General features: G+C 36.1%; 1 protein-coding gene across 8 annotated transcripts; it reads right to left on the bottom strand.

Annotated features, from left to right (window-relative positions):
- Nucleotides 1-1,967: 1,967 nt before the first annotated feature.
- LOC116774193 (synapse-associated protein of 47 kDa) lies at nt 1,968-27,817 on the bottom strand. 8 transcript variants are annotated; one of them, XM_061523752.1, is made up of 11 exons: nt 27,637-27,813; nt 27,436-27,556; nt 26,741-26,944; nt 24,598-24,677; nt 23,560-23,619; nt 22,998-23,119; nt 6,223-6,360; nt 5,767-5,906; nt 5,378-5,484; nt 5,160-5,273; nt 1,968-2,706 (listed from the first exon to the last, which is right to left on the bottom strand). In XM_061523752.1, the coding sequence occupies exons 2-11, from the start codon at nt 27,528-27,530 to the stop codon at nt 2,582-2,584; spliced, it is 1,185 nt and encodes a 394-aa protein (XP_061379736.1). In that variant the 5' UTR covers nt 27,531-27,556; nt 27,637-27,813; the 3' UTR covers nt 1,968-2,581. The 8 variants fall into 8 exon arrangements, with proteins under 8 accessions (XP_061379736.1, XP_032522741.1, XP_032522742.1 ...); XM_032666850.2 differs by having other exon boundaries at nt 27,436-27,813; XM_032666851.2 differs by having other exon boundaries at nt 26,750-26,944; nt 27,436-27,812.
- Between the last annotated feature and the right edge of the window lie 15 nt (nt 27,818-27,832).

The following is a 27,832-nucleotide window of genomic DNA, read 5'->3' as shown; positions in this document are numbered from 1 at the left end:
TTGACTTTAACTCTTGACTCTATGAGCGTTGAATTCGGTTACTATTTTTCGTCTAAAAATCCTCTTTAGTAAACTACAGTTTACTAAATTATGATAAGATTTGTTTAAATAATTGTCAGTTTTATTAATTTTGAACTCATCGATAATTAAAAAAATACAAAGTGAAAGGAATGTATTTGTTACGTACACCAGTTCTATTAAGTAGTGTTTTGTCGTGTTAAACTATGAAAAAATTAAGGTATTCTGGCATCCCCCTCCTACTTCCATAAAAAAGGCGTTTCGAATCAGTTTAAACAAAAATTTTACTCTTAGAGTAAAAAGATTGTTTTAGATAGGTAATTATATTTTCTTGAGGCTGGTGAAGTGCTGTTAGCTAATATTTTTAATGCGTTTTATTCGACTTATTTCAGAGAAAAACCATCTGTTGCTTTATTAATGCCAATAATGTTATAGACATCAACATTTAGGATGTCTTTTTCAATTATGATCATCGTAGACCAGTTTCAAAGACAGATATCATTCATGTAGAAATTGTAAAATAAAATATAAATTCTGTTCAAAACATGAAAGAACTGTGATAAATAAATCATTTTAAATAATGAGATCTGAGATTTTCGCGAGTATTCGTTTAAAAGAAACTAATAGGATGTTATTTTATTATTTTTAAAAACTACAAACTGCGGACGTTTCGATTACTTTGCAGCCACCGTAATCACGGACAGACGAGAGGTCCGTCTAAGACGAACATTAACTAACTTATGAATTTATATAGTTTGACTAAAGAGAGAAGTCTTTTATCTTTGGAAATACCAATATCGTTCCTGTCCATGTGTACTGCAACTTAATTAAATCAAAATTGAAATCTGAATTTCAGGACTGTGATAATTACAGCATTATGAATTGTGACCACAGAGGTCGTTATTTTAAAATTATAATATGTTCTTTAATAAAACTGAAGCCTTCGTCAATAAACCAAATTCGGTCCAACATCTTTCGCATGTCGCATTACAGACGGTTGCCGAGTAGCGCTAGTGAAAGTGCCAATGGTTTCAATCACTTGTGAACGGTTTGCATACAGATTTTTATATTGCCGACAACGTGTCCTCGTTTATTGCAATAATACAATGTTTTTCATTGCACCTACACACGTACAGCGAAATATATTTAAGGCAGTTTTTCGTGCCATCAAGAGAGTTGAACAGCGGACAGAAGGTTCTCCTTACGTTCGCCCTGCACTGCAATCTAACACAAACTTAACTGAATAAACTTTTACCCGCTGATCCGGTGGTTTGTATTAACTCGTCCTAACTACGACCCTGAGCCATACAACCTGATTGATTTATATTTGTGTTTTGGTCATGTATTTCAACAAAACTCTGCTTAGCTTCAATGAAAGAAAGGTTTTCGGAGAGTACGCGTTATTATCGTTCAATGACTACATAGTCCGGACATTTCGGTTCCGTCCCAGTAACCGTGATCACGGGCTGATGATAGAGACGTGTCTGTCAGTTAGTCTTGTTATTTGTCATCTCTCGCCAACGATTTTTTAACTTTCTCGCTTACTGCTCTGGATGCACGCAGAATTCGCTAACCGTCTGGTGATCATGCGCTGCGGTCTTAGAAGGTTTAACATACGCGGTTCAGATTATGGGATAGTTTTCCAAAATGTCCCATTCATTACCTATGACATGAAATTTTTTTGTTAGAAGCTATTTCCATATCAGTCAACTAAGGTTTTTAAATATATATGTGATATTGTAATTATATTTGTTTTAAGTAACAAGGCTTGTATTTTTTTTTTCAAAACAAATTAGTTGCATAATACATATTAAAAATAATAGTTTGGTACACACGGACCCGGCGCCCGCACGGGGAATCCACGGGATGCTGAGAAGTTTCGTCTCTCTAAAGAAAGGATATGAAATAAAAAACAACTTGTTTATAATAATTTAAATAAAAGTAGGATAAACTTTATAAAACTTTTATTAAGAACACAGAGGAATGTTGTCGAAGATTGATTATAAAGACGAAGAGTGTCTTAAAACAGGACGTTACGGGGCGAGGAAAGAAAATACGAAAATGTATGTGTGTATAACGAATAACTGGCAGTGATTTTAACCTTCACCTGAAAACTAGGAAATATTATTATCAAATAAATATTTGAAAACTAACAAGGAATAATAAGGGAAGCTCCTACAACGATATGCCAAGAAGCGAAACATTTTAAACATTTAATTGATCAACACCCTATATCACTAATTACTTTGAAATTCTTTTATATAGAAAAGAGTACGAAAACGTGAAGCCAAATGACACCTCAGTATCCTAAAATGCACATTTAAGATAACTGAGGTGTGAGACAGCCGAGAGAACTGGAGAGTAGAAAGGGAATATAAAATATTATTATAATTTAAACCTATTTACAAACATACAACCAATTGACAATAAATTGTCTAGAAAAGAAAGAGAAGTGTGGGAAAATCATTGTAATCCGTAAAAAATCTTCAAATCTACTAATATTATGGCCGGTCTACTCCGGTCTACTGCAGTATCATTCGGTCTACTGTAGTCTTTCCATCGTTTACTTAAGATCGAGTTCATCGCCGAGCAACTCCTCGCACTCCTTCTCCCATTTATCATCGCCCGTCTTTTCCACGACAACCTCGTACTCTTTCAGCTCGGCTTCCAATTCCTTTTCCCATTGTTCTGGAACATCACAGAAACATTTATATGGACAAAACAAAACAATAATAAAAAGCTTAATGAAATAAATACCTTCTCCATAAACGAGCTATTTTGTCTTCTTGCTAAATCACTCTCTCTCATAAACGAAACGTAACATTCCTTAAAACTAGCAAAAGATAAGAAATAAGAAGACCAATTTTTATTTTAGAATAATATAATTATTTCAATTCATAATAACTAACTATAAATGCCATTAATAACTATAATGTTATAATTTCACTAAACATTTTTAATGTATTGACAATAGAAAGTGTTACTACGCCGTCAATGTGCGGTTCGTCCTAAACTAGTCATTTACACATCACGAAACAACTCAACAGGGTATCGTTAGTCGAGAAGCGAAATAATAAAATAGATACAAACAAACAAAACGATCCATTCTTCATATAATCATCGTCTGGTAAACAATAAACATATATATATTAAATTATATAAAAACATCGAGGAAATTATTGCTATGTGAAGCGAGAGGTACCTAGGCCCGAGTTATCACCAACAAACACTACGTCACAGACAGATAATGAACTTTACAAATAACGTGTTGTAAACGAGTCGAAAATGTGTTGTCAGAATGTGACAGAGCCGGTGGCAGTTAGTTTAATTGACTGAGCGACTGTGTGGCGATCTCTAGTATTGTCATCTTGTTAATTGAGCATTTCATTCTATTATAAAACTCTCGTGACATTAAACGGGTTAGGATTCTGACAACACAGTTAATAGTTTCAACATTGCTACCACAGAACATCAGAAACATCGCAGTGTGAGCGAAAAGGGACTCTCGAGCGGTGAACGCACGGTCTCAACTATAGTAGCAATGTTAAAATGTCAAGTACAATTTATCACTACGGAACAGAGTTACGTGACGCTATCATAAATGTTCTTAACAACTTATGCATATATATGACATTCAGAAGATATTAAAAAAATAAATGCTACTTATAATAAGAAGATTTCTAATTATTATTATTATTTTCAACAGGGTCCTATGATGCTGTCATCGTACATGTCCTACATCGGTAACAACGAGTCAATGGATCGAGACAGAACACGTCGAATGTATAGCTCTATATAAGATATATACACGCAGATACAGGATAGAGACATTTAGTGACCGTTTACATAACAGCGCTTACAATTATACAACAATAAGATGAGGTCGCGACAGTCGAGTGACGGTAGAAACGGACATCGCTGTCGGAACACGCGTAAAATATATAAACATCAAACAATATAGGAATGTGTGAGGATATCAACAGTGAGCGTCGACTCGATACAGACGAAACATCGAAACATCATCTATATAGAGACTAATATATAATTCAAGTTTTATAATGTAAGAGTTCGAATTCTCTATATATTGATAGCGTCGCTTGAAAGTAGAGTTAAATTTATTAGACGAGTGACACTACCGATCGACAACGATCAATACAAACATACATCCAGTGTCTAGCTTAACTTGGTGATAGGCTTATATTACGTCGACTGTGATAATACTGTCCCGGCATTATCATATCGATGTCTTGTGTTCGTCAAGAGGGATCTGAAACATCGCATTCCGCTAGACCGCAACGATGGAACGGCCGTCTTCTGAGACCATCGATGGCAAACAAAACGTGGACCAGCGACGGATGGAGCACTATGTGTTTGGATGATTTGATGGCGTACGTTATTGTATATCAGCGTTTAGTACAGAAGCGACCGATTTGTTACATGTGATCGAATGCGTTCTCCCCTCGGTATCCGGTCGGCTGGTCTAAGCTGCATTCCGAAAATAAGAAAACAACATTATAGCACCAGTTACCATTAACATCTCGGTTAATGTGATCCCTTATATATATTACAAACATCAGGTTTATGTCACCACGCGATCAATCCGACTGTCTCTAGAGGTGTTAATAATATTATTTACGATATCTTTTAGAACTGTGAAACAAAAATCATTCGCTGTACAGAAGTAAATGAACTAAATATAAATAATTTTAACCATAGTCCAATAAAAATTTCTGTTTCACAATCATTTAAAGATTAATCAATAGAAAGATTTTTTTTTATTGACATCGATTCCTGAAGTAATATTATGATATAAAAGGATATCAAAGGAAACAATCGCCCTGATGAGGAGCTGGTGAGGCCGGCCTTGTACCCCTCAAAGTTGGTCCAATACAAAAATAAAGTACCGATAAAGAGATCATTTCGTGCGACTTACGTTATACATGACTTAAAACAACAAATTCGAAGGGATAGGAACAAAATTAATACAAGAAGACAAAATAACTCTATAAAAATAAAATTAATTATTTTTCAGGAATGATAAGTACAGCGAACTCAATAAGTGTAAAGTCAATGAACTTCATTATCTCATTTATTGTAATATTAATCGAACAGACTCAAATCGTCCTGCGGTCAGTTCTTACCGTCTTCGTTCTCTTTATCGACTCTCAACGACTTTATTCTTTCCTTTGCATCCTCAATAGAACCTTGCGAGGCTTTCTCTCTACTTATAAGATTCTCGCTGGCTGACTTATCATCTATCGTTTCGAAGGAAAAAAAAAAAATGATAAACAAAAAAATAAAAAAATATGATTGTCACTAAGTATGAACTATAATATCATCGATGTATAATGTCTCTAACCTTGGGAGTCGTCGGCGCTGGATTGACGCCCGGCGTCGGCCTCGTTGGCCTGGCAGATCAGTGACACGCGGTAGAAGTAGTTCCTCCAGAAGTTCTCTTCAGTGATGCTGAGAATTAATGACGTATTGGGTTACACACATGTATATCAATATTTGAATGCAAGCTCCTTCCGAGGCAACGATATAATTTCCCGCTAAAGATTAACCCCTAGGTGGTAATTGGTCACTTATTATCTTGCTCGCCTCTATTGTGATACAATTGTTTAGATATTGTCACACAACTAACGCTTATATAACAAATTATGAATGAACAGGAAACTACAAAACAGTTAACATATTTCGTTGTATAGAGAAAATGTTGATATCAGTTAGTTTATACAAGGTACATACACTTTAGGGACGAGCTCGAAGCGCATCTTCTCCAGGTTGGGGTCCTCGCCCATGATGGCGACGGCGACTGGGTACATCTTGTCGTAATCAAAGTCGAAATCGACTCCCGCGGGCGGAGCGCGGACGAAGTTCCGTCGATCCTGCAGGAATGCATTATATATCATATAAATTGACGTCATTCAATGGGCTTATTCCATTCGGTACAGACATTTACTCTTTAAAGTGTTGCCTGTATTTTACATTAAATTTCAAGCGTAGTAATATTTGAAACACTAATGTCCAAAATTGAGTGTAATGTGAACAAGATTATTCACAACAAAATGTATCAGCGGTTCGTTCAATGGAACAATTCATAATTCGGCCATTTCATCTTTACTCCTGTATTATGTTCCATTCTTTGTGTCTTTTTCTCGGCTTCAATATTATAACATAGGAAACTCTACTAAGATTACTTACAGTAGATAGAGACAGGCATTCCTCTTTGAGCGCTGCCTCGTTAGGGGCTCCGACCCAAGGCGCGACTGCCGCAGCTCCACCCTTCTCTTGACCCTTGATGAAGGCATCCTGTTCGCGATTGAATTCACCCAAGATGCTCTGTGGAAAGATTTCAATGCTGTAATTCTTATCTGTATGATGACGTTATTGCTCATATAATGTATGGATATATCTAAATCTACTTTTTTCGAACCCCGACGCCCTCGACAGACAGCGTAAACCTGGGTGGGATATATATATATATCCCACTGTAAAATTGTAGGATTGGAATGTCATGATGGTCAAACCAGAAAACAAGTTTTCTGATTTTAAAAAACTATCACCAGACCCCGTAGCAAAAAGAGGTCGATTCAAGCGGAGTCTTCTTGTTTGTCTGGTGGAGATATGAAGGCTTAGTGTACTTATAACTAAAGAATCATTCCAGATAGTGAAACTATTAACGGCCAGGTATATATACGACAGTTGATGAGAATGTATTGTATTTTATCGGAGAAATATCCAGATTTAGTTAACAGCGGAATATGATCCAATAACTTGCTGAACTGAACTTCTACCATATCCAACATTTAAACTTGCAACGTCAGACTACTGTCTATTCAGTTGATATCGAAATTATTTCGTGAAAATAATGGGAATCCAATAGTGATTTTAAAAATGCAGAACATAAATTCTATGCACCTAAATCTGATGAAAATTTTACCGAGGACTCAAAAAGGCTAACACTTAAAATACGATAGGGTGGACTTGATTATTGTACGATCACTTAATAAACAAACAGAACATTGGAAACCGACATTAATTATTAGACACTGTCCGGATGTTTCTATCAAGATGGACTCACATAAAATCTAGCATCAGTAACAGTTCCAATGATGAAAGACTATCGAGGCCAGGACTTTCCATAAACAATCCTCTTCGGTTAAAATGAACTCATTCTTTATTCCGAAACTCGGCGCGGCTGTAACAAACCCCCATTATAACCGCAGGCAATTCTGTTACGAAATTGTATTTTCCGAGTGGCCTTCATTTAATTTCCCACTATATCGCGATTAAGTCGAGATCGCTTTACTTGCTACGAGGAATTTTCAGTAAAAGCTATACAATTACTTTACTTTGCCAGATATTTGTTGTGGTTATTCTAGCCTGTTTGAAACGAGATAGCATCTTCTGATAATCGAATAATACGATATGCACCGACCCTGTCTGTGGATTATGCACGATTCTCCAGCCAAGGAACCTTGATACCGTCAACACTTTTAATATGGCTGCTTCCCCTGTGGGATTGTTAAATAACCTTGATGGACTCTCATGAAATATATAGATACGAAATATATATAATATATAGATACGAATACGAATGCTTAGAATTCATAAAAAAAAAATAGTATTTTGATGTTTCAAGTGTTCCGTATAATTTATTATTTTTAAACAATCTTATTGTTATTTATTAGATTTCATACAAGGTCCTACATAATAAATTCACGTTCGTCGGAATCATCTAACGTTCTGCTTCTGGTTGTATCGAGATGTTCAGAATCAATCAAACAGATATCATAATCTCCCTGATGTAACTCCAGTTGACATGTTTATACTGGTCCGATCTCATACATCCTCATCAAACTCGATGCTGTTAATGATGACGAAGCTCTCAATCTATCACAAGACGTCTTTATGACTTGGATGGAAACGAAAATGGATTACAAATGGGAGCCGGATTGTTATTGTTGTTACGCTGGGATTAAAACAAGAATTAAGATTATATAGTGACACCCATATCGTGAAGAAGCTTGCAAAATTTTTGAGGTAATGTTAGAAATAGAAATTTATAAAAGAAGAATCGTATCTTAAAAACATCTTTGGAATAATATGCGTAGGATTTCGTTGGTCTATATTCTGAACAACAGTTTTTTCTTTCACAAAAGTACGATAAATAGCACAATTTTTGTCACGTTAAAATTATTTTTATATTCATGTCGCGAATAGAATAAAAAAATAAAACATTACAGCAGGCAATTCAAAAGAGCTAGCAGCAGTTTACTTTCATTTGAACGAGCCGAGGACAAAGCATGTTAAATGTTATCTCTCGCGGAATTCACGACGGTTTTCAACACGAGGATTTTGAGTGCTGCGTTCAAACTCCGCTTTATGTGTCTGTGTTGTATAGAAAACTAAATAGTTTTCAGAATAAAATGTTATAAAGATATTCACGTATAAATTCCAGAAATTCTCAAATATTACTCCCATTCCGTGCTTCATTATCTTTAATTGCAATCTTGTGACGAATTACAAAAAGAAAGACCCCGGCGCTGATGAAAATGAAGTCATCAATCGCGGGCTTTGAAAACCCATATCTGTATAAGAGAACCGTAATGCTATAGTTCATTGAACCTTCACTTAAATGACACGTTTCACAAAACTGTTCGCCGACTTCTAGTCAACTGTGTGTTGACGTCAAAGAACTGAGTGTCGTTAAAAGTTACACGAGTCTAATAACAATTATAAAACTAATTTTCTCTGAACATTTGACTGACTGACAAAAAGTTACTTTGGATAAATGAAACTAGTATTTTTCGGATTTACTACGCGGATTTTATTATTTAAAAACTACATAATCCCGACGTTTCGGTTACTTTGCAGCAACCGTGATCACGGGCAGACGAGGTGTGAATGTCTGTCAGTTGGTCCTTGTTATTTATCATCTACCGCCATCGATTTCTTAATTTTCTGGCGTACCGCTCTGGATGCCGGCAGAATGCGCTCACGGTGTCTTGAGGTCCTGCGGTGTGGTTTCGGACATGGGATTTTATATTTTTAAGAACGGGGTCCCAGGTGTTTGATAGATTCCAGCCATCTTCTCTATTGAAATTGGGATGTTTTTTAATTTCAATAGCCTCGCGAATTAATCTCGGTATATACTTGTCTTCCCGAGCGAGGATTTGAGGTTTATCAAAACGAATGTAGTGGCCTGGTTTGTCCATTGTGTGTTCACACACTGCTGACTTCGACGCGCGCCTGTTTTTGATGTCTGAGATGTGTTCCTTAACCCTTGTACCGATGCTCCTCTTCGTCTGTCCAATGTATGACAAGCCACAGTCACAGTCGAGTTTGTATACACCCGCTTGTTGTAAAGGAATGTTACTCTTGATTGGTCTCAAGAATTGGCTCACTTTCTTATGTGGTTTGTAAATAGTTTTAATGGAAACCTTCTTCAAGATGTTGCCTATTCTGTCAGTAACTCCCTTCACATATGGTAGTATCGCAGGTTGTCGTTCAACTGTGGGTGGCTTCAGGTGGTTCTTGCGATGCTGGTGAGGCACGGGCAGGTTGTTGATGGTGAGAGCATGTTTTACATGCTGCAGCTCGGCCTCTAGGTGGTCAGCATCACAAAGGTGTTGGGCTCTCTGTAACAAAGATTTGCCAACGGTAGCTAACTGTATAGGGTGGTGGTGCGAGTTACCGTTGAGGTACCTGTCCGTGTGTGTGGGTTTCCTATAAACAGTATGTCCCAAAGTATTGTCAGGATTCCTAATGACAAGTATATCAAGGAAAGCTAAAGAATTATTTGCCTCCAATTCTATAGTAAACTGAATCTTACTATTGATAGAATTAAGATGGTTCAGAAAAGCAGATGTTTTATTTTTATTTAATATTGTGAAGGTGTCATCTACATACCGTTTATATATTAAAGGTCTTATAGGAGGAGAGCAAAGGGCTCGCACCTCGAAGTCTTCCATGAATATGTCAGCGACAACGGGGGAAACCGGCGAACCCATTGCAACTCCATCTACTTGTATGTAGAATTCATCTTTCCACATGAGGTAGCCAGATGTTAGGCAATGCTTTAATAGTTCTGCATATTCTATAGGCATATTGTTATCCTTTAACTTACCTCTTACAATCTCAATGCAGTCAAGAACAGGTATACTAGTGAATAATGACTGTACATCGAAACTGACCATACTGTCATTGTCGCTTAATTTTAGGTGTTTTAAATCTTTGACAAATTGGTAGGAATCCTTAACAAATGACTTTGTGTGGCCCCGGAGTGGTGATAATATCTTTGAAAGAAATTTAGCCAGTTTATAAGTTGGTGAGTCAATCTGGCTTACTATTGGGCGTAATGGAACATCTTGTTTATGGATTTTAGGCAACCCATACAATTTTGGAGGTTTTGCACACGATGGTACGAGTGATTTGATATCAAGATTAAGTTTTGAACTGTATTTGTTTATTAAAAATTTTGTTTCTGTTAAAACTTTAGTTGTCGGGTCTTTGTTAACTTTTTTATAAATAGAATTATCTGAAAGTATTTCGATTATTTTATTATCATAATCACTCGTATCCATTATTACGGTCGCGTTCCCTTTATCTGCACGGAGGACAGTCAGGTCTTCATTGTTGCGAAGTTGTTTGAGTGCAACCGATTCCTGACGAGAGATATTTTGTCGAGGCAATTTGCTCCGGCGCAGAACATACGAAACATCCTGCCGGATTGCTTCAGACTCTTCTCTCGTGACATGATTTTTATGAAGACATTCCTCAACGTTACAGATAATGTCTTCGAACGGTAATTTTGATAAAAGTTGTAATAGTAATGGCAATAATTATAATATTAATTTAAGTCGGGCAACACAAACATCGGTAACTGTTGTCAATCTGTCAAAACAAACTTTAGATAAAGAAACCGTTGAGATCCTTAAAAAAGGATTGAATTTTGCACCAGTGCCATCAAAATTACCGTTCGAAGACATTATCTGTAACGTTGAGGAATGTCTTCATAAAAATCATGTCACGAGAGAAGAGTCTGAAGCAATCCGGCAGGATGTTTCGTATGTTCTGCGCCGGAGCAAATTGCCTCGACAAAATATCTCTCGTCAGGAATCGGTTGCACTCAAACAACTTCGCAACAATGAAGACCTGACTGTCCTCCGTGCAGATAAAGGGAACGCGACCGTAATAATGGATACGAGTGATTATGATAATAAATAATCGAAATACTTTCAGATAATTCTATTTATAAAAAAGTTAACAAAGACCCGACAACTAAAGTTTTAACAGAAACAAAATTTTTAATAAACAAATACAGTTCAAAACTTAATCTTGATATCAAATCACTCGTACCATCGTGTGCAAAACCTCCAAAATTGTATGGGTTGCCTAAAATCCATAAACAAGATGTTCCATTACGCCCAATAGTAAGCCAGATTGACTCACCAACTTATAAACTGGCTAAATTTCTTTCAAAGATATTATCACCACTCCGGGGCCACACAAAGTCATTTGTTAAGGATTCCTACCAATTTGTCAAAGATTTAAAACACCTAAAATTAAGCGACAATGACAGTATGGTCAGTTTCGATGTACAGTCATTATTCACTAGTATACCTGTTCTTGACTGCATTGAGATTGTAAGAGGTAAGTTAAAGGATAACAATATGCCTATAGAATATGCAGAACTATTAAAGCATTGCCTAACATCTGGCTACCTCATGTGGAAAGATGAATTCTACATACAAGTAGATGGAGTTGCAATGGGTTCACCGGTTTCCCCCGTTGTCGCTGACATATTCATGGAAGACTTCGAGGTGCGAGCCCTTTGCTCTCCTCCTATAAGACCTTTAATATATAAACGGTATGTAGATGACACCTTCACAATATTAAATAAAAATAAAACATCTGCTTTTCTGAACCATCTTAATTCTATCAATAGTAAGATTCAGTTTACTATAGAATTGGAGGCAAATAATTCTTTAGCTTTCCTTGATATACTTGTCATTAGGAATCCTGACAATACTTTGGGACATACTGTTTATAGGAAACCCACACACACGGACAGGTACCTCAACGGTAACTCGCACCACCACCCTATACAGTTAGCTACCGTTGGCAAATCTTTGTTACAGAGAGCCCAACACCTTTGTGATGCTGACCACCTAGAGGCCGAGCTGCAGCATGTAAAACATGCTCTCACCATCAACAACCTGCCCGTGCCTCACCAGCATCGCAAGAACCACCTGAAGCCACCCACAGTTGAACGACAACCTGCGATACTACCATATGTGAAGGGAGTTACTGACAGAATAGGCAACATCTTGAAGAAGGTTTCCATTAAAACTATTTACAAACCACATAAGAAAGTGAGCCAATTCTTGAGACCAATCAAGAGTAACATTCCTTTACAACAAGCGGGTGTATACAAACTCGACTGTGACTGTGGCTTGTCATACATTGGACAGACGAAGAGGAGCATCGGTACAAGGGTTAAGGAACACATCTCAGACATCAAAAACAGGCGCGCGTCGAAGTCAGCAGTGTGTGAACACACAATGGACAAACCAGGCCACTACATTCGTTTTGATAAACCTCAAATCCTCGCTCGGGAAGACAAGTATATACCGAGATTAATTCGCGAGGCTATTGAAATTAAAAAACATCCCAATTTCAATAGAGAAGATGGCTGGAATCTATCAAACACCTGGGACCCCGTTCTTAAAAATATAAAATCCCATGTCCGAAACCACACCGCAGGACCTCAAGACACCGTGAGCGCATTCTGCCGGCATCCAGAGCGGTACGCCAGAAAATTAAGAAATCGATGGCGGTAGATGATAAATAACAAGGACCAACTGACAGACATTCACACCTCGTCTGCCCGTGATCACGGTTGCTGCAAAGTAACCGAAACGTCGGGATTATGTAGTTTTTAAATAATAAAATCCGCGTAGTAAATCCGAAAAATACTAGTTTCATTTAAATGAATACTCGCGAAAATCTTAGATCTCAGTTACTTTGGATGTTTGATCTCAAAGTTGCGAATAACGAACTTGTTATCTGTGACTTACAAAATGTTCTTTCTTTCACGCTGATTTCCCATGACGACCAAAGTTACATTGTATCTAATGCGAAAATATGATTTCAAATTTCTCGCCAGAAATCATGATTGTGTTGTTTTATATTACAACCAGCATGAGCTATCCTCTCAACTCTCTGCCAAGAAACAACGTTGACACGTTTTATGGCACATTAAAAGGGCATTTCGTGATGAGGTCGAGGATCCTCCGCAGACATCTGAAGGGTCATCAATACTCCGTCATAGGTCTCCCGGGCCTGTTTACTGCCAGCTTTATTGTCTAGCAGCCCTTACGTATACGGTCTTTTTATAACCTCCTTTAAGTATTTTTAGCGACTTTCATCTCTTATCTCGCCCACAACAAAAAAGTATGTTAAAATAAACGGATTGTTAAAATTTGATTTAAAAATAGTCTTCCTGTTTCTTATCGCTTGCATTATAATATTTGAGCTGACAGCTCATAATTTTCTGATAATTGTAAAGTATTGTCAAAGCGAGCAGAGTTGTTGCATAATACTTGCCATGGTATTCCATATCTATAGTCTGTGAATAAGCCACAAACCGTCATACCAGCGCTGAATTAATCCATACATTAATCAGTCTAACAACTCCACCTACAATAACAACTCCATCCTATATAACGGCTAATGTATGGGATCGAGCTCGTAATTTATATCCATAAAGCCTCCAAAGGGCTTCATTACCATGAATATCTCGTTTGTATAACACGTCTTATATACACAATCAACCAGGCTTCATTTTCACAAATCTTCTTGGAAATAGCTAATATACTATGACGCCAATAATCGTCAGGGAACTATCTTTAAGATATAATTCTTTCTATTTATGTTTTAGATATAAACGCAAAGACGATCGCGAAGTAACAAATCCTCAAAATGTCTCTGCGAGTAAAGTCCTATTGTATTGGCACGTTGGTCATTGTTAGATTTTGGAGAGGGAAGAGAATGAACAATGACATTTGGGACAAAGGAGTAAATTGGTTTCAGGGCTTTCTTCTTATTTTGTCATAGAACAAAACGTGTAGTGAACAAGGATATAGTGATTTTCCAGTTAATTTAAGTAACAAGGTGATACAAATACTATTCAAGCTATGTAATGTACCTTTTAAAAGGTTCAAGTTTCAACTACCTTCACTTTATCACGTTTACATAATAATAAAAACGTCTGTCAGTGATCCAGTCATTTTTATAAGAATGCCAAGATTCCCGACTTTCTCTTCTAATATAAAGGATAGTTGGACTCATACCTGAGGAACACTTTAAGAATAGATCGAGTATCTCAGCGGATGAAACAGACTAGGGAGTTATTAGTGATAATTGAATTTGAACCCACGCGTAGCTATTAAGAACTACATGCGTATAACTTAATAAACGAGAGATAATTACGATTAACTGATCTCAAAGTTGCAACCGAATTGTTAAAAAAATATCAAAGTAATGAAGAAATTAGATTTAAATAATTTTTACGATGTCGGCCGTACAAATACAATACAATACACGCGAGTGAGTGAGTTTATTTTTAATATCGTAAAATTTTACACCCGAAATGCTGTCAACGAACTGTATAATAAAAGCAAATGTTTTCTATCATAAAACACGATATAACCCGCCGGACGGTTCACCGAGATCACGAAACTTTGTCGCTTTTTTATATTTTTCCACATTTCTTATCTTCAACGCCAACACAGCCATGAAAAGTTATTAATAAAGTCGGATGAAAAAAAACCCGTCGTTATTGGAAACGATCTGTAACAGAACTGATGTGGATAGTCCGGCCGAGCGAGGAATATAAATGACAGTACTGCTTACACCAACGACCACTGAATGTAATCCTTTATTGATACAAAAATGTAGTCTTAATCACATATCTGATAGAAATCCAATTTGATATAAACGTGTCTCTGCAGCTATTTATAAAGATAAATATCTCTTTCCATTCATATTGTCGTTTGCAATACATTTTGTAACTACCTACCTCACAGCACATTGAATATTTGAATAAGCAATATTTATGAAAAAAAAATTGAGGATTATATTCATTTGACAATTTTTAAAGGCTTATATTGTAATATTTGTTATGAAGGCTTTTTAACATTAAAGCGATCCTGTTAGCTGAGAGCCGAGATAAATCCAGAGATAATCTCTTGAAAATTGTCATATATATATAACTTGTATATAAAATAACTTTAAACAAAATTTCGTTGAATATCCTATGTTGTTCTACATTTATTCAGGCGATCGATCTTTTAAGGTCGCAAAGTAAAACACGGTTGAGACTCGATTAGCAAATGGATTACGAGAACGGAATCGACCAAAGTTTCGTAGTTATTACACCAAAAATACATTTGAGAGAATTCCATTAACGAAGTTGAACAATGTAGTCGGTGCTGTACTGAGCGAAGGTGGCCATTTTCCTGTAAGTAGATTACGCAAAAGTTCTCGAACCTGCAATAACAATAGTAGGTTATGCGGAACATTAGCAGTGCTTTTAGCTCCCGGGGTTCCCACTCAGCTTAATACGCTCTCATTGTGTCCTACGAACATCTGAATGACGGCGGCTGCGAACAGGTTTTTATGTCTGAATAAAAATCCAAACTCCCAATAAGCGAATGATCCATTGAGAATTTTTCCACGGAATACATTCATAAACGTCGTGAATGGATCATGGCTTCCGGAGATCCAACATTCTTTGAGTGAACATTCATCAATTTCACTTGATATACACACATACTTACATAACATTATGACCAAACAAAGAATATTTTCGACTATAATTTATAGCTTTCATAAGGTACTTAGTTAATAAGAAAAACTTTTATCACTGAAATTCTGGGCCGATCTTTTATGACAGAAATGAAAAATATTTTTCTTGGTGTAATTATAAATTAAAGGAGTTTTTCTTTCTATAAAATGTAATGCCATCAGCCGGCAAATGTACTGTTTTGTGCACTCTTAAAAAAATTAGCAGGACTGTTACAATTAAATTGTTTATAACTCTTTTTTAAAATATACGGGGTTCATATAAAATTTCAGATTTTATATACACTTGAAATCAAATTCCACGGTTCTCCAGTATATGGCAATGCCGTCTTAATACTGTCAAATTAAATTGTTATACACAATATGGAGACTTTGCTTTTAAGATATACATATATGGGACACATGATTTACGAGTAATTTTCATAAACAAACGTGTTAAAAGTATTAAATACATATTTATGTCGGAACATTTTATAATAATATAAGTCCTGTTCGTCGTCTGGTCGGAGAGCAATCCATTGCTAAGTCTCAAAGTTATAAGCCCTTGACGGCAATCGATCCGGGAAAACTCGACACGAGTTTGTCGTCTGAACGGAATTTATGAGACGAAATTGAGATTCTGCGGACCGAGGTTAGAGTGATGCCACCACTTCAACGCTTCACCGGAGACGAAGACAAATATACCAGGAATTTATTGACATTTAGAAAATTCAAGTCCACACACGAATATGTTAGGCCGGGAAAGCAGGGCTGGAAAAAGAACATGGATACAAGTTCATGATGTATGGATAAAAGTAAGATGGATGGACTGACGATATGGAGACAAGGGGTTTCGGACGAGATGACAGCTGACAGAGATGGATGGAGAGGAGACCATCAGAACCAACACCGGATAGCTCAACGTCGGTCAGGGGTCATAAACAAATTAAAATGCTAAAATAAAATTTCATTTGTTTATGATCCCTGACAATACAGCTTAACGGTTATTTGGTTTTTTCTAAAACCTAAACCATATGCATCAAACAACTAGGACGAGTGGTTTGTGCGTTTGATACTATACAGTTTATGACAAACTACATAAATTGTCCCTCAACGAACATTATAAGTGAAGGAAAAATAAAATTACCACGAGGGATAGCACTTTTCAAATAAACAGCAATCTTGAATTTCATTAAGGCTTAGCTATAAATCTGGAAAGTCGTAAAAGCTCCAGTGTGGAGTAGCCGAGTGGAACTTGTACACGAAAAGAGAGAGGACGAAGGCTTTATGACGTCACACGGGTAGCCAAAACATTATATTAAAAATGTTATTTTCTTTTCTATTTTGTAGAAACAATTACTGTCAGCCTTTGACAGTGTCACCAGAGGACAATGTACTTCGTAGTGCACTATATACAAACTTTGTATTATTAGAGATGCAAATGTTTTAAATGCCAATATGAAGGAGGATTTTCTATGTTGTATTTGTTATCAGTAAACAAAGATTTAATTTAAAAGGTGGGTGGATTACAATCATAGTATAATAATAGTGCTCTATTTATGACCGTTTACTCATTCTGTTCGAGTGCTAACGGTGCGTACATAGCCTAAAAGGCGCCGACTGCTTACGTAACTCGGTATTGATCGAGGCACCCCCCCCTCCAACCACTCTCCCCCCACCCCTCTGTACGCTCAACCAATCAGCGCGACGGATTTAATTTTAATTTGATAGCTGTTCGAAGCGCGCGCCGACTGATTTTTCCCATCATTATAAGTATTATTATGTTATACAGACACGGAATGTATGATATATATTAAATGTTTGCAATGACATCCGGTATCAGTCACTACGTACTGTATTACTCTTACATTTTTTTAACATAATAATATTACTACGATAGATTTGTCCTAAACGATTATCATCTCCGCTTCATATCAATGAAGGTTTCAGCAAAGTGTGAAGTGAAGTACACAAAATTATTTCTTGGTGTAATTATAATGTAAAGAAGTTTTTCTTATTACAAAATGTAATTCCATCAGCTGGCAAATGTACTGTTTGACACGTACTATATAAAGCTGAAGGAATTATAAACCTGAATATTCCCAACAAAACTGTTTGTTCACTAAATTAATAATTCAATAAGTAGATTAGAATTCATGAACCAACACACATAATAACTTTAATATACATATGTAGTGGGGCTGTTGTTTGTAGTCCTCTATATAATGGGAGCACAAAATTCAATATTGGTATTTCCAAGTAGACAAACTCAGTCTAACGTTTAACGTGAGATTAAACCACCGAGGCCTCATGTCGAAATATAATTTTATTCTGATATCAAATTTTAAATAACTTCACCTTATACATTTTTATATTAAACTAGACTGTGTTATTTTTTGTTACCTTCATTATCGTGACCGAGTCAGTCCTATTTCAAAGGTCGGTTTCTACAAATGAGACAGGTCATCCCCACATCAAAGTCGCCGGCCAACGAGCAGCGGAAGCACAATTACCGAAACTCGGCAACTTTATGAAAGACAACGACTCTTTCCTGTGGGGCTTTGATCTCGTACAGTTAACCTCGGGTATAAGGAGACGAAAATATAAAACGTGAATCTGGTAATGGCAAAAATCGACTTTGCAGCGGGAAGTGAATTGAATGTGCTCTCACACGGTGATCTGAACAAACGACAACATTCTCAGCGTAATGTTCCTACGTATAATTGTCTCATGGATCGACCTAATGTTTCGGCCAGCGGACATTTGATTTTCCATCTCATTTACTTTTAGTATTTTTTGAGTAAGTCAAAACGTTCTCGTGGTAAAACTAAGAACGATCTAAATGAAGACATGTAATATAGTAATATCAGAGCAATATATTCATTACTATCTTTTTCCAGGTCGGTAAAAAAAACAATCCAACCATTTTTTTTAATTATTTTCAGATTCTATCACATTTTTAAGCCCGGATTAGATTTAACCAAAATCCTCCGCTAAACAGGTTTAGCAAACGAAAATAATTCCTAATTTGATACGTGTAAGTCACTTCGTTTTTTTGCTGTTTTGCTGCTATGGATCATGTACATATTACGACACAAATATTTATAAGTACCCATACGTCCTAAACATTGACAATTATCCAAACTGCATATATGTATTATCAAGTCCTGGTGATTCCTTGTCTATCATCACTAATCCCTCATCATCAGCTCTATAATATAATCCGCCGGAAAGTCTGATTAAATTATCACATCGTGAACATTGAATCTAAAATACTTTATGAATATTAACGATAGACACATTTTCCAATAAGGAAACGTTTGAGACTTCTTTAATAACATTTTTATATCGATTAAGATAAATTATTCTTTTATATTCTAAGCTGTGATTCGGATGAGCAATTTGATCAACAGATGGTACTGTATGTCTAGGATTAGAGATTCTTTAAGGCGCAACAAATATATCAAGAAATAAGAAAGAGAGCCCGTAAATAAATATCGAATTGAGAATTATATGTAATTCACATCTACGGGAGCAGCTTCCGAGATACATCGGAACGATCACGAAAATTGGAGCAGTGGAAAATCGATTTAGTTGAGACGCTCGGGTAGAATGACTCGATAGGAATTAAAGGCTAGCTTAAGTCTGGAGCCGGGGAGAAGACACGAACTCGTTATATGTGCATAATAACTTTCTATAAAGCTGTTTATATATATATAAACTTTTCAAGTCCACAAACAGTAAGTCCAACATCAATATCTCCACAGCGCTCTGGAAACATCACGTGTCATACAGGACTAATCCGGCTCAGGCCATGATTCAAAAACCTTTCATAGCTTTTTACGTTTATTTTCCGTACCTACAACTTTTCTTTTTTTCTGTGAAGACTTAAAACAAGCAGTCATCTTCGACTTAATGAGGTTTTTTAGTGTTCTCCTGTTCCCGAATGGAAGAGACATCATTAACATAATAATAACCAGGGACCATTTGTTATACGCTGAATATTTGAGCTCCTAATGCTGTGACTGGGATAAATACATTATATATTATTTTAGGTAAAGAGAAAATTATAATAATAAACCAATTTTAAATTAAATTTAATCGCAAACTGATACTTTCACTATACTATTTTATGTACATCACTTTTCCTAGTGTTTGTTAACTCTAAAGCCAAGGATTCTCGTGAGAGGTAAATGAATATACGATAGGCCCCAAAAAGCCACTTGACCCCGTTGAAACAAGTCACAATCTCGAAACAAGGTCAAACGTGTGTGTTCCGGGACTGTACATAGTTTAAAAACCTTTCGACTGTCAAATACATTAAATATCTAGACGAGGAAAAACGTTATCGTAACAAAATTACTTTTTAATATAAGTTCAAGGGCTATAAACAACTAGCTTTATTTATATGAAGTAATTGAAGCACACAGCACGAACCATCGTTAGTGTTAATCTGTTTGATCCCAAGCCTCACAGCTCAGTAGAGCTTAGTGACAACCTTAACGTCAAACGTTACGAACAATGGAATTGAAACTTAGAATGACAATTAAATTCTACATAAATATGTAATATTATATATTATTTCATGAATCATATATAAAATCTCATTTGATATTATTTAAAACATAATTCTATTGGAAATGAGACGTTTCACGAACCGAGAGGGAAAATGTGAGAGCGTTTTTTTATAAAAACCTTTATCATATTTAAAAAAAAATAAATGATTCACTCAAGGGAATGAATATTGGCAAGTTGCTGACTGATGGGAGTGATGGAACTGCCCTCGAAACTGTTATTTGTAATTCCTAAATATATCATCGCAAAGTTGGATCACTCGAGTGTGAGTCACATAATTGTTACTATAACGAACGTCAAAGAGAATTGAACTAACGAGTTCTCTGACAAAAGTTACAGAGTTAGCGAGCTGATGGTTTAGTTAGTCACCTTTTATATAAAAAGTATCTCACAGTGAGTTAAAAATATACAACTCAAAGCATTGAAGATGAACATACGTTACGATAGGCAGTAGGAAGTGAAATTATAAAGATATCACATCAGATATATTTTATAACTTTTGTATATAAAAATCGTGAGTTCAGACGATAGTACTCATTACGATTACCACAAGTTCGCGTCGTCACGCTACATACGGAGCGTTTGCTGGTTTTAATACAATAACGTGCGAAGATTAATGAATATAGACTATTAAAACTCTATATAGAGTGTCGACTCGGACTCGGTAAGCGTAACTATCAAAGAGACACCGACAATAAGCGACGCTGAAACGTTAATGTATGGGGCTTTTCCAACCCTTCATTGGACACGTCACTTATAATTAATGAACCGCATGGAAATAGCGTTACGATTTTTTTAGGACGAATTTTCAGGCCTTGGAAGTCTAACACCTGCATAATATAATTTAATCAGCACGAACACTTCCGTTACAGAGGTCCCGGAGACATCGGTCCGGTTTGAACTAACTTGTCGTTTTAAGTTAGCCAGCTTTGAGTGCAACCTGATTTTAAGTTAGTATTTCAACTCTGCCTTTAAACTTCTCAAAAATAACCGATACATTTAACTTAAACAACGAACCTGTTAAAAATTTTAACTCAGAATGTAAAACCGTTCTGGATAAACCGAGAAACGCGTTGACCGAGAAAAATTAGATCAAGTTTGTAAAATACTCCCTTCAAAGTGCACCGTATACAGTACAGTAGAGGTATCTTGATTGTCAAGATGCGATGAGATACGATGAGATGAGATGTGATGTAATTATGTTCTTTAAGAGGTATCATGTATATCAACTAGGGCGGGTTCTCTCATGTTGGAGCTCTTAATGTATACTATAATAATATTGAAAAAATGTAATTTGTATACGAACGTGTGCAAATATACGTGTATACACACACACGCGTACACACATATATATGTATATGAATATATATATTGGACATAAATGTATTTTAATATTCTGAAAGTATCTGAAGAATACTGGGTCACGTGTGTGCCATCAACGTTGATGAGGAAACTACGACGGAGGCTGCTATTGGGAAGGAAGCGCCCAAGGAAGGATGTACTGCGGGGTTAGCAAGTGGGGCATATACATATATATATATATATCCATTGCTTTATTGAAATTAATCACAAAATCTTATCAAACGTCCAATATAAACACAATAATAATAATCAGAACACGTCTATGAAGAATAAACAACAGTACAAATTAATTTGTATAACAGTAACTAATTATATTATCACTATAACTGAATATAACGTTCGACATGCTCCAGCTACGCGGACGCTACGTAAACTCCCTACTCCCGACGTTAGCACAACAGACGAACCGTTAAATTAATTACAACTTCAGCTTTTGTTGGGAATTGTACTAGTTGGGTTTACTTAACAACTATAAGTACTAACGTACTGCGCAGCGCTACGGTTTGTGCTACGATTATAACATTTCGTATATCTACGTCCGCGCTACGAGCATTGTCTCGTAGCTTCCGTAGCGCTACGAGAAGCGCCGGAGCTCTCGTAGCACTGCTACGTAACGAGTCCGGGCTATTGAATTTCCTAGCTATATCATATTTATCTTCCTCATGTTTTAATGAGGCCGTTAAAACGCTATATTCGCTGCCAAATTCGTTACTTTCAATAATAACAAGTGTAGCGGAGGTCATTAAACATAATTTATTACATGCATTAAGATAATATAAAGGCTTTAGGTCTACGGTACATAAAACACAGCCTTATAATGTGATGACGTTCACAGTCGCATAAAAGAAATTGAAGCCATAAAATATTTTATACGCCCTGTGTGATGATTGATCGGTTAGCGTTTCATTTGTGGACTGAACTTATTTGGATTCAAATTCTATTAAAAATTCTTGTTTGAAGGAAGTCTGAAATTATATTTTACAAAATTGCAAAAATAATAATTATCGATTTTATTGCAAACTTTGGTATTTTATTATAAATCAATATTGTTTTTTTTTGTCATAATTATTATTCAATAAGTTGTTTTAAACAAAGTTTCTTTATAATTTTGCTTATAAGTTATACGTTAACGGATTGCAATCAATAGAGTCTATTCGGTCTACTTATTCTATGTCTTTCAGTCTACTTACGTTTTCTTCGACGGTCTTCTTAATCTTGGCGCTGGCCTCGCTGACCTTTGCCCCAGCCTTATTGACGGCGGAATACAGGAAGCTGCCGAGAGATTTCGCGCCAGCTACAGCCTTCGTAGTCACTGGTGAGGTTAGATCAGGTCAGGATTACTGAACACCATGTACGAGTCGGGGCCCTATCGCCGCTGGCATTATTGAAACGTGTCAGTGCCATTCGTCAAACAAGAAGCTATAATAATACAGCCTCATTCCAGTTTATGATTGTTCTCCATCTTCGCAAGGCTTATTGGCATCCACGTCTGTGCGCTGTGCCAAGTTTGATTGCATCACAATACAACCTCACCACAATGGCCCACGCTTCCAATCATTTGGAACAGCATTAACATCGGCCTAGTTCAGTAAATTATATAGCCTTAAGAATTAATTATTGGGTAAGCATAACCCGACATAAAAAAATAACATACAGGCTGTGATATTCTGTGAAAATAAATCCATGCAAAGCGTACAAGCACTTAGAGGAAAAATGTTATAATAAAAATAAAATGATATAAATTCTACTAACGCTGGTCAATGTCCGGCATTTCGATGGCGTCTACATTGAACAACTTTCTATTCTGTGAACCTGAAATAGTGCACGACCAAAAAATAAAAAAAAAAACAAAAGATATGTAGCTGTGCCGGTTGGGGTTCGTGTGTAAAAAACAGCATCACATACTAGCTATACGTGATGGTACTCAAAAAATAATGAGATCTAAGATTTTCGCGAGTTTTATCCATTTAAATGAAACTAATATTTTTCGGATAGACTACGCGGATTTTTATTATTTTAAAAAACTACATAATCCCGACGTTTCGGTTACTTCTCAGCGACCGTGATCACGGTAGTGGTCCGGTACACGGTACACGGTAGTCAAAATCCGCGTAGTTTATCCGAAAAATATTAGTTTCATTTAAATACTCAAGAAATCCTTAAAATGTTTGGGCTTAATACACGTTCATGAATTTAGAGTCGGACGATTGATAGGACAAAGAAGAATCGCTGCACGGAACAGCTTACAAGTCAATTCCGTTCTCATCGCGGAACATGTTACCACTATAACATAAATAATACAATCATTTTGATTGAGAATTGATAACGAAACTGATCTACACTTGATCGTACTTGGTAACAAAACCTGGATGATACATTGACAAATTAATTTTATATAAAAACATATACAACACATCGGACACGACGGCTCAGTTTGACGAGCGGCTGGAATGATATTCCGCAGGTAGCTGGTTCGCATACTCGTGTAGAAATGGATTCTTCGCACTATCTTTCTAATTCAAATATTAGCTCAACATAACGGGATCTAAGACTTTCGCGACTATTCATATGAATCAAACTAATATTTTTCGGATTACTGCGCGAATTTTATGTATTTTTAAAAACCGTGATCGCGGCTGCTGCAAAGTAACCGAAACGTCGGGAGTTTGTTATCCCAAAGATATTAGTTTAATTTAGCTCAACATACAGAGGTAACTGTTGCTCTCTATCCATCTAACTATCTACATGTCTAAACATCTACCACCTACCGCAAATCATTGCTATACTCACCGTTGCCGACTCCAGCTGGCTGTTCGTCAGTGGGGGTTCCGCCCCCGGAGGCCGGACGGCTGTCGGCGCCCCCTGTGGCGCTACACAACACACACGACATACATTACAACGCAATGTATTAGTTACATCACAGAGAAATGAGGTTCTGTATTGAAATTAGAATTTAAAAATTCCATTATTAGCCATATTCAAGATAGTGTCAAGCCGGCCTGAGACAGAACACTAAAAAAAATACGTAAAATAATTCACAGTAAATGAAGATACTCATAGGAATATTAAAAATGAACAACCGTCACTGACGGCGACTGATATGAGAGAGACGTCAGTCTGAGAAGTAATTAATTATATATTATGTGCAGGTTAAAATTCAGAATTATGGCAAACAATTTGTTGATGGTCACACTGGTGTGTACAGTCATTATAATCAGGTAAGGCCAGGAAGTGAGATGTTTGAGGAAATTTGCTATTCAAAAATAACTAATAAATTAAATGTCATCTAAAATTTATTAAATTGATTCACATAAAAATAGGTTTCCCGGATTCCATTAACGTCAATTAAGTTGGGTTTAAAAATACCGAACCCTTCAAAGTTAATTACAAAGGATTGTGTGTTTCGACAGACGAGCAATTTGTTAGAAATGTTATCGATATTATATAGAAAAAATATATATATTCCTCTTCAAAGTAATTTGTCCACAATATATATAATATATAGTACATAGTAAATATTAGTATTACATAATATATTAAAATATTAATAGATTTTTAACTACCATTTTATTTGTAACAAACTGTTAGCTACATTTATATAAGATTACGTATACATCGTTTATGAATCGATCTCAATATTACTTGGTTAATGTAAAGAAATAGTCTGAAAATATTTTATTGTCATATATAAATATATATAAAGAGCTAATATATATATAATATTCCGTTAGTGTGCGGATGTTGACTCCCTTTTAAAATAAAGCTCATTTTTTAATTTCAATGACCCTATATAAGGACATCAGTCGCGAACCGCACGGGTGTGCGCTGTCCGCGGACGATTTAACTACTTCTAGTTATGTAACGGCAACCCACCCACGTTTTTAAATTTAAAGTCTGATGAGAACAGTCTCAATGCCGACGTACATCTCACTCGTTACTTTATCCACGTAAGGACACTCAAATCACTAAATAATGACGAGAATATACCCGCTCGGTAATTTACAGCCGAGGATTGCCATTATAATATTTACAAAGGTTATTACTTATCAACCGCGTCAGTTTCTATATCCTCACGTTTCTTTAAATCTTGATATTACGTCATTATTAAGCCTGAATAAACGCTCCTACAGTTTGCTGGTCTTTTGTAAAATTATCGCATTTATTTAATGTCATATAAGTTTCTAATGAGACATGTTATTAAATCGACAGGAAATGGGCGTTTTTTTAATCATTATATATATTTTAACGAAATAATTACATGTCAAAAAATCAAATTAGCGATATATATTTAAAAATCCATTCAGTCTTAACTATCACTGGTGCATTAAGAATAGTTTGCATGTGACGCATACATCTCCTATTAGCGATATGATCACACCGAGCCCCATATCTTAAACACAACAGGAAAAGCATGAGACATCAAGCGTTAAGCATCACAAAGAGCATCCCAGAGTTGAATAGAAATGTCTAGAACCTAGTCGGACGAAATGAAAAATGATCAAGAAATTGGGAGATTGATCAGAATGAATGAGTTTACTATCTGGTGTGATTCAATAAATTAAACACTCCAATATATATTAATATAATCAAAAAAAAAAAACTTAATAATATACAGATAAAAAAATAATTTTTATCCCAAATCAATATAAAACCTTTTTCTGAGTTTCCCATTTAAAAAAAGTTCCCACAAAAAGAAATGCAAAAACTGTGCAAAAAGCAGAGACAGTAATAAAAAATTATGACAGAAAAAGCATCTCAATTCTGTTATAGGAAGTTAAGATTTAGAAAAAAAAATTGGTATGCAATTTCTCATCCCGAGCAAAATAAAAACCACATTCAAGTAAATTCTGGTTATGTAACATAAAATTAATGGACCAGAAATAACACACCATGTATAACAAGAGCAGACTCATTGCTTCCGTCAACCTCGTACCTATTATACCTAGAGTTATCGTCATCGTCACGAGGCTCCGTCTTAGCCTCTGTTGGTTCAGGTTCAATGGGAGCCGGTTCTGGTTCTGCTGAAGCCGCTTCATTTTTTCTCAGCCCAGGAATTGGAATCCCAGCTCCCAGCCATCCAGTCATCTGGGACTTAACGTTAGTGATGAGGTCCAATTTGCTGCCTCCCTTGGTTGGACTGTGAAATAATAATTAAATTTGAATTTCAAATCAACCAATTCAATTAACTAGACCCTTTTACCCTTTTTCAATTACAATGGTAATAAAAGGTATTCATGAAGTTGAAACCCTTTTCCACAATTGATCCCTTAAACAAAGCTATTAGTCAACGGTGAAGTACTAATCTGACTCAACATTCAGACAGGAAGTACCTCTTGACCTAATTCTTAAATTTTCCAAGCTATAGTAAATCAATATCACTATTATGCAATACCTTCTAAAACGTGAATCGGGATTTTGATTAATGCCCAGTCAAGTGTGAACGTTTATTGCTTTACGCTGCGCAATAGAATATAAAAGTTAAACGTACATACTTATAAAAAATTACAATTACATAAGAATTTCATATATCTGACTAAATATTTAAACCCGGGATTGAAAATCCGACCTAAATTTACCCTCTTAAGAAATTCGAAACAATATGTTAAAAGAAGAATGTAAACAAAAGACCTTTGTTTGTCGCCCTCCGCCGTAGCCTCCCCCATGGCATCTTTGGTCGGGGTTGGAACTTCTTCGTCCTGAGGCTCGCCCTTCGCCGCTCCCATCCACGAGCTGACCTGATTCTGTAGTCCTGAAAACATTTTGAAAGCCACTAGCTAGCTACGCGGTACACAAGCACTCGATTCTTACTACGCTACAACAGTATCGCACATGACACAAGAGTCTGTGAGGCGCCCGTAGAAAGCGTGATCAGCTGAAAAACTAAATGGAACACCGCAATCGACCTGAGGGTTGGAGGAAGTTTTCATTGCGCATGAAAACTTGCGCAGCCTGCGCTACTATTTTGCGATTTACGTCTTGTAGTTATATTTCATGACATTTAGATGTGTATATACATTTTTTATAG

The sequence above is a fragment of the Danaus plexippus genome, chromosome 20 (assembly GCF_018135715.1).
Source record: "Danaus plexippus chromosome 20, MEX_DaPlex, whole genome shotgun sequence".
Classification (NCBI taxonomy): domain Eukaryota; kingdom Metazoa; phylum Arthropoda; class Insecta; order Lepidoptera; family Nymphalidae; genus Danaus; species Danaus plexippus.
Note: the sequence above shows the minus strand (reverse complement) of the source record. Positions and strands in the feature narration are given on the sequence as shown.

Bases quoted from the DNA above. Each gene is read 5' to 3' on its own strand.
- LOC116774193 (XM_032666850.2), bottom strand. From the start codon at position 27,566: ATGTTTTCAGGACTACAGAATCAGGTCAGCTCGTGGATGGGAGCGGCG. The intron at 26,945-27,435 runs GTCTTTTGTTTA...ATTATTTCACAG, and splicing joins GCGGAGGGCGACAAACAAAG to TCCAACCAAGGGAGGCAGCA. The intron at 6,361-22,997 runs GTAAGTAGACTG...ATCTTTCCACAG, and splicing joins AGAAGACCGTCGAAGAAAAC to AGCATCTTGGGTGAATTCAA.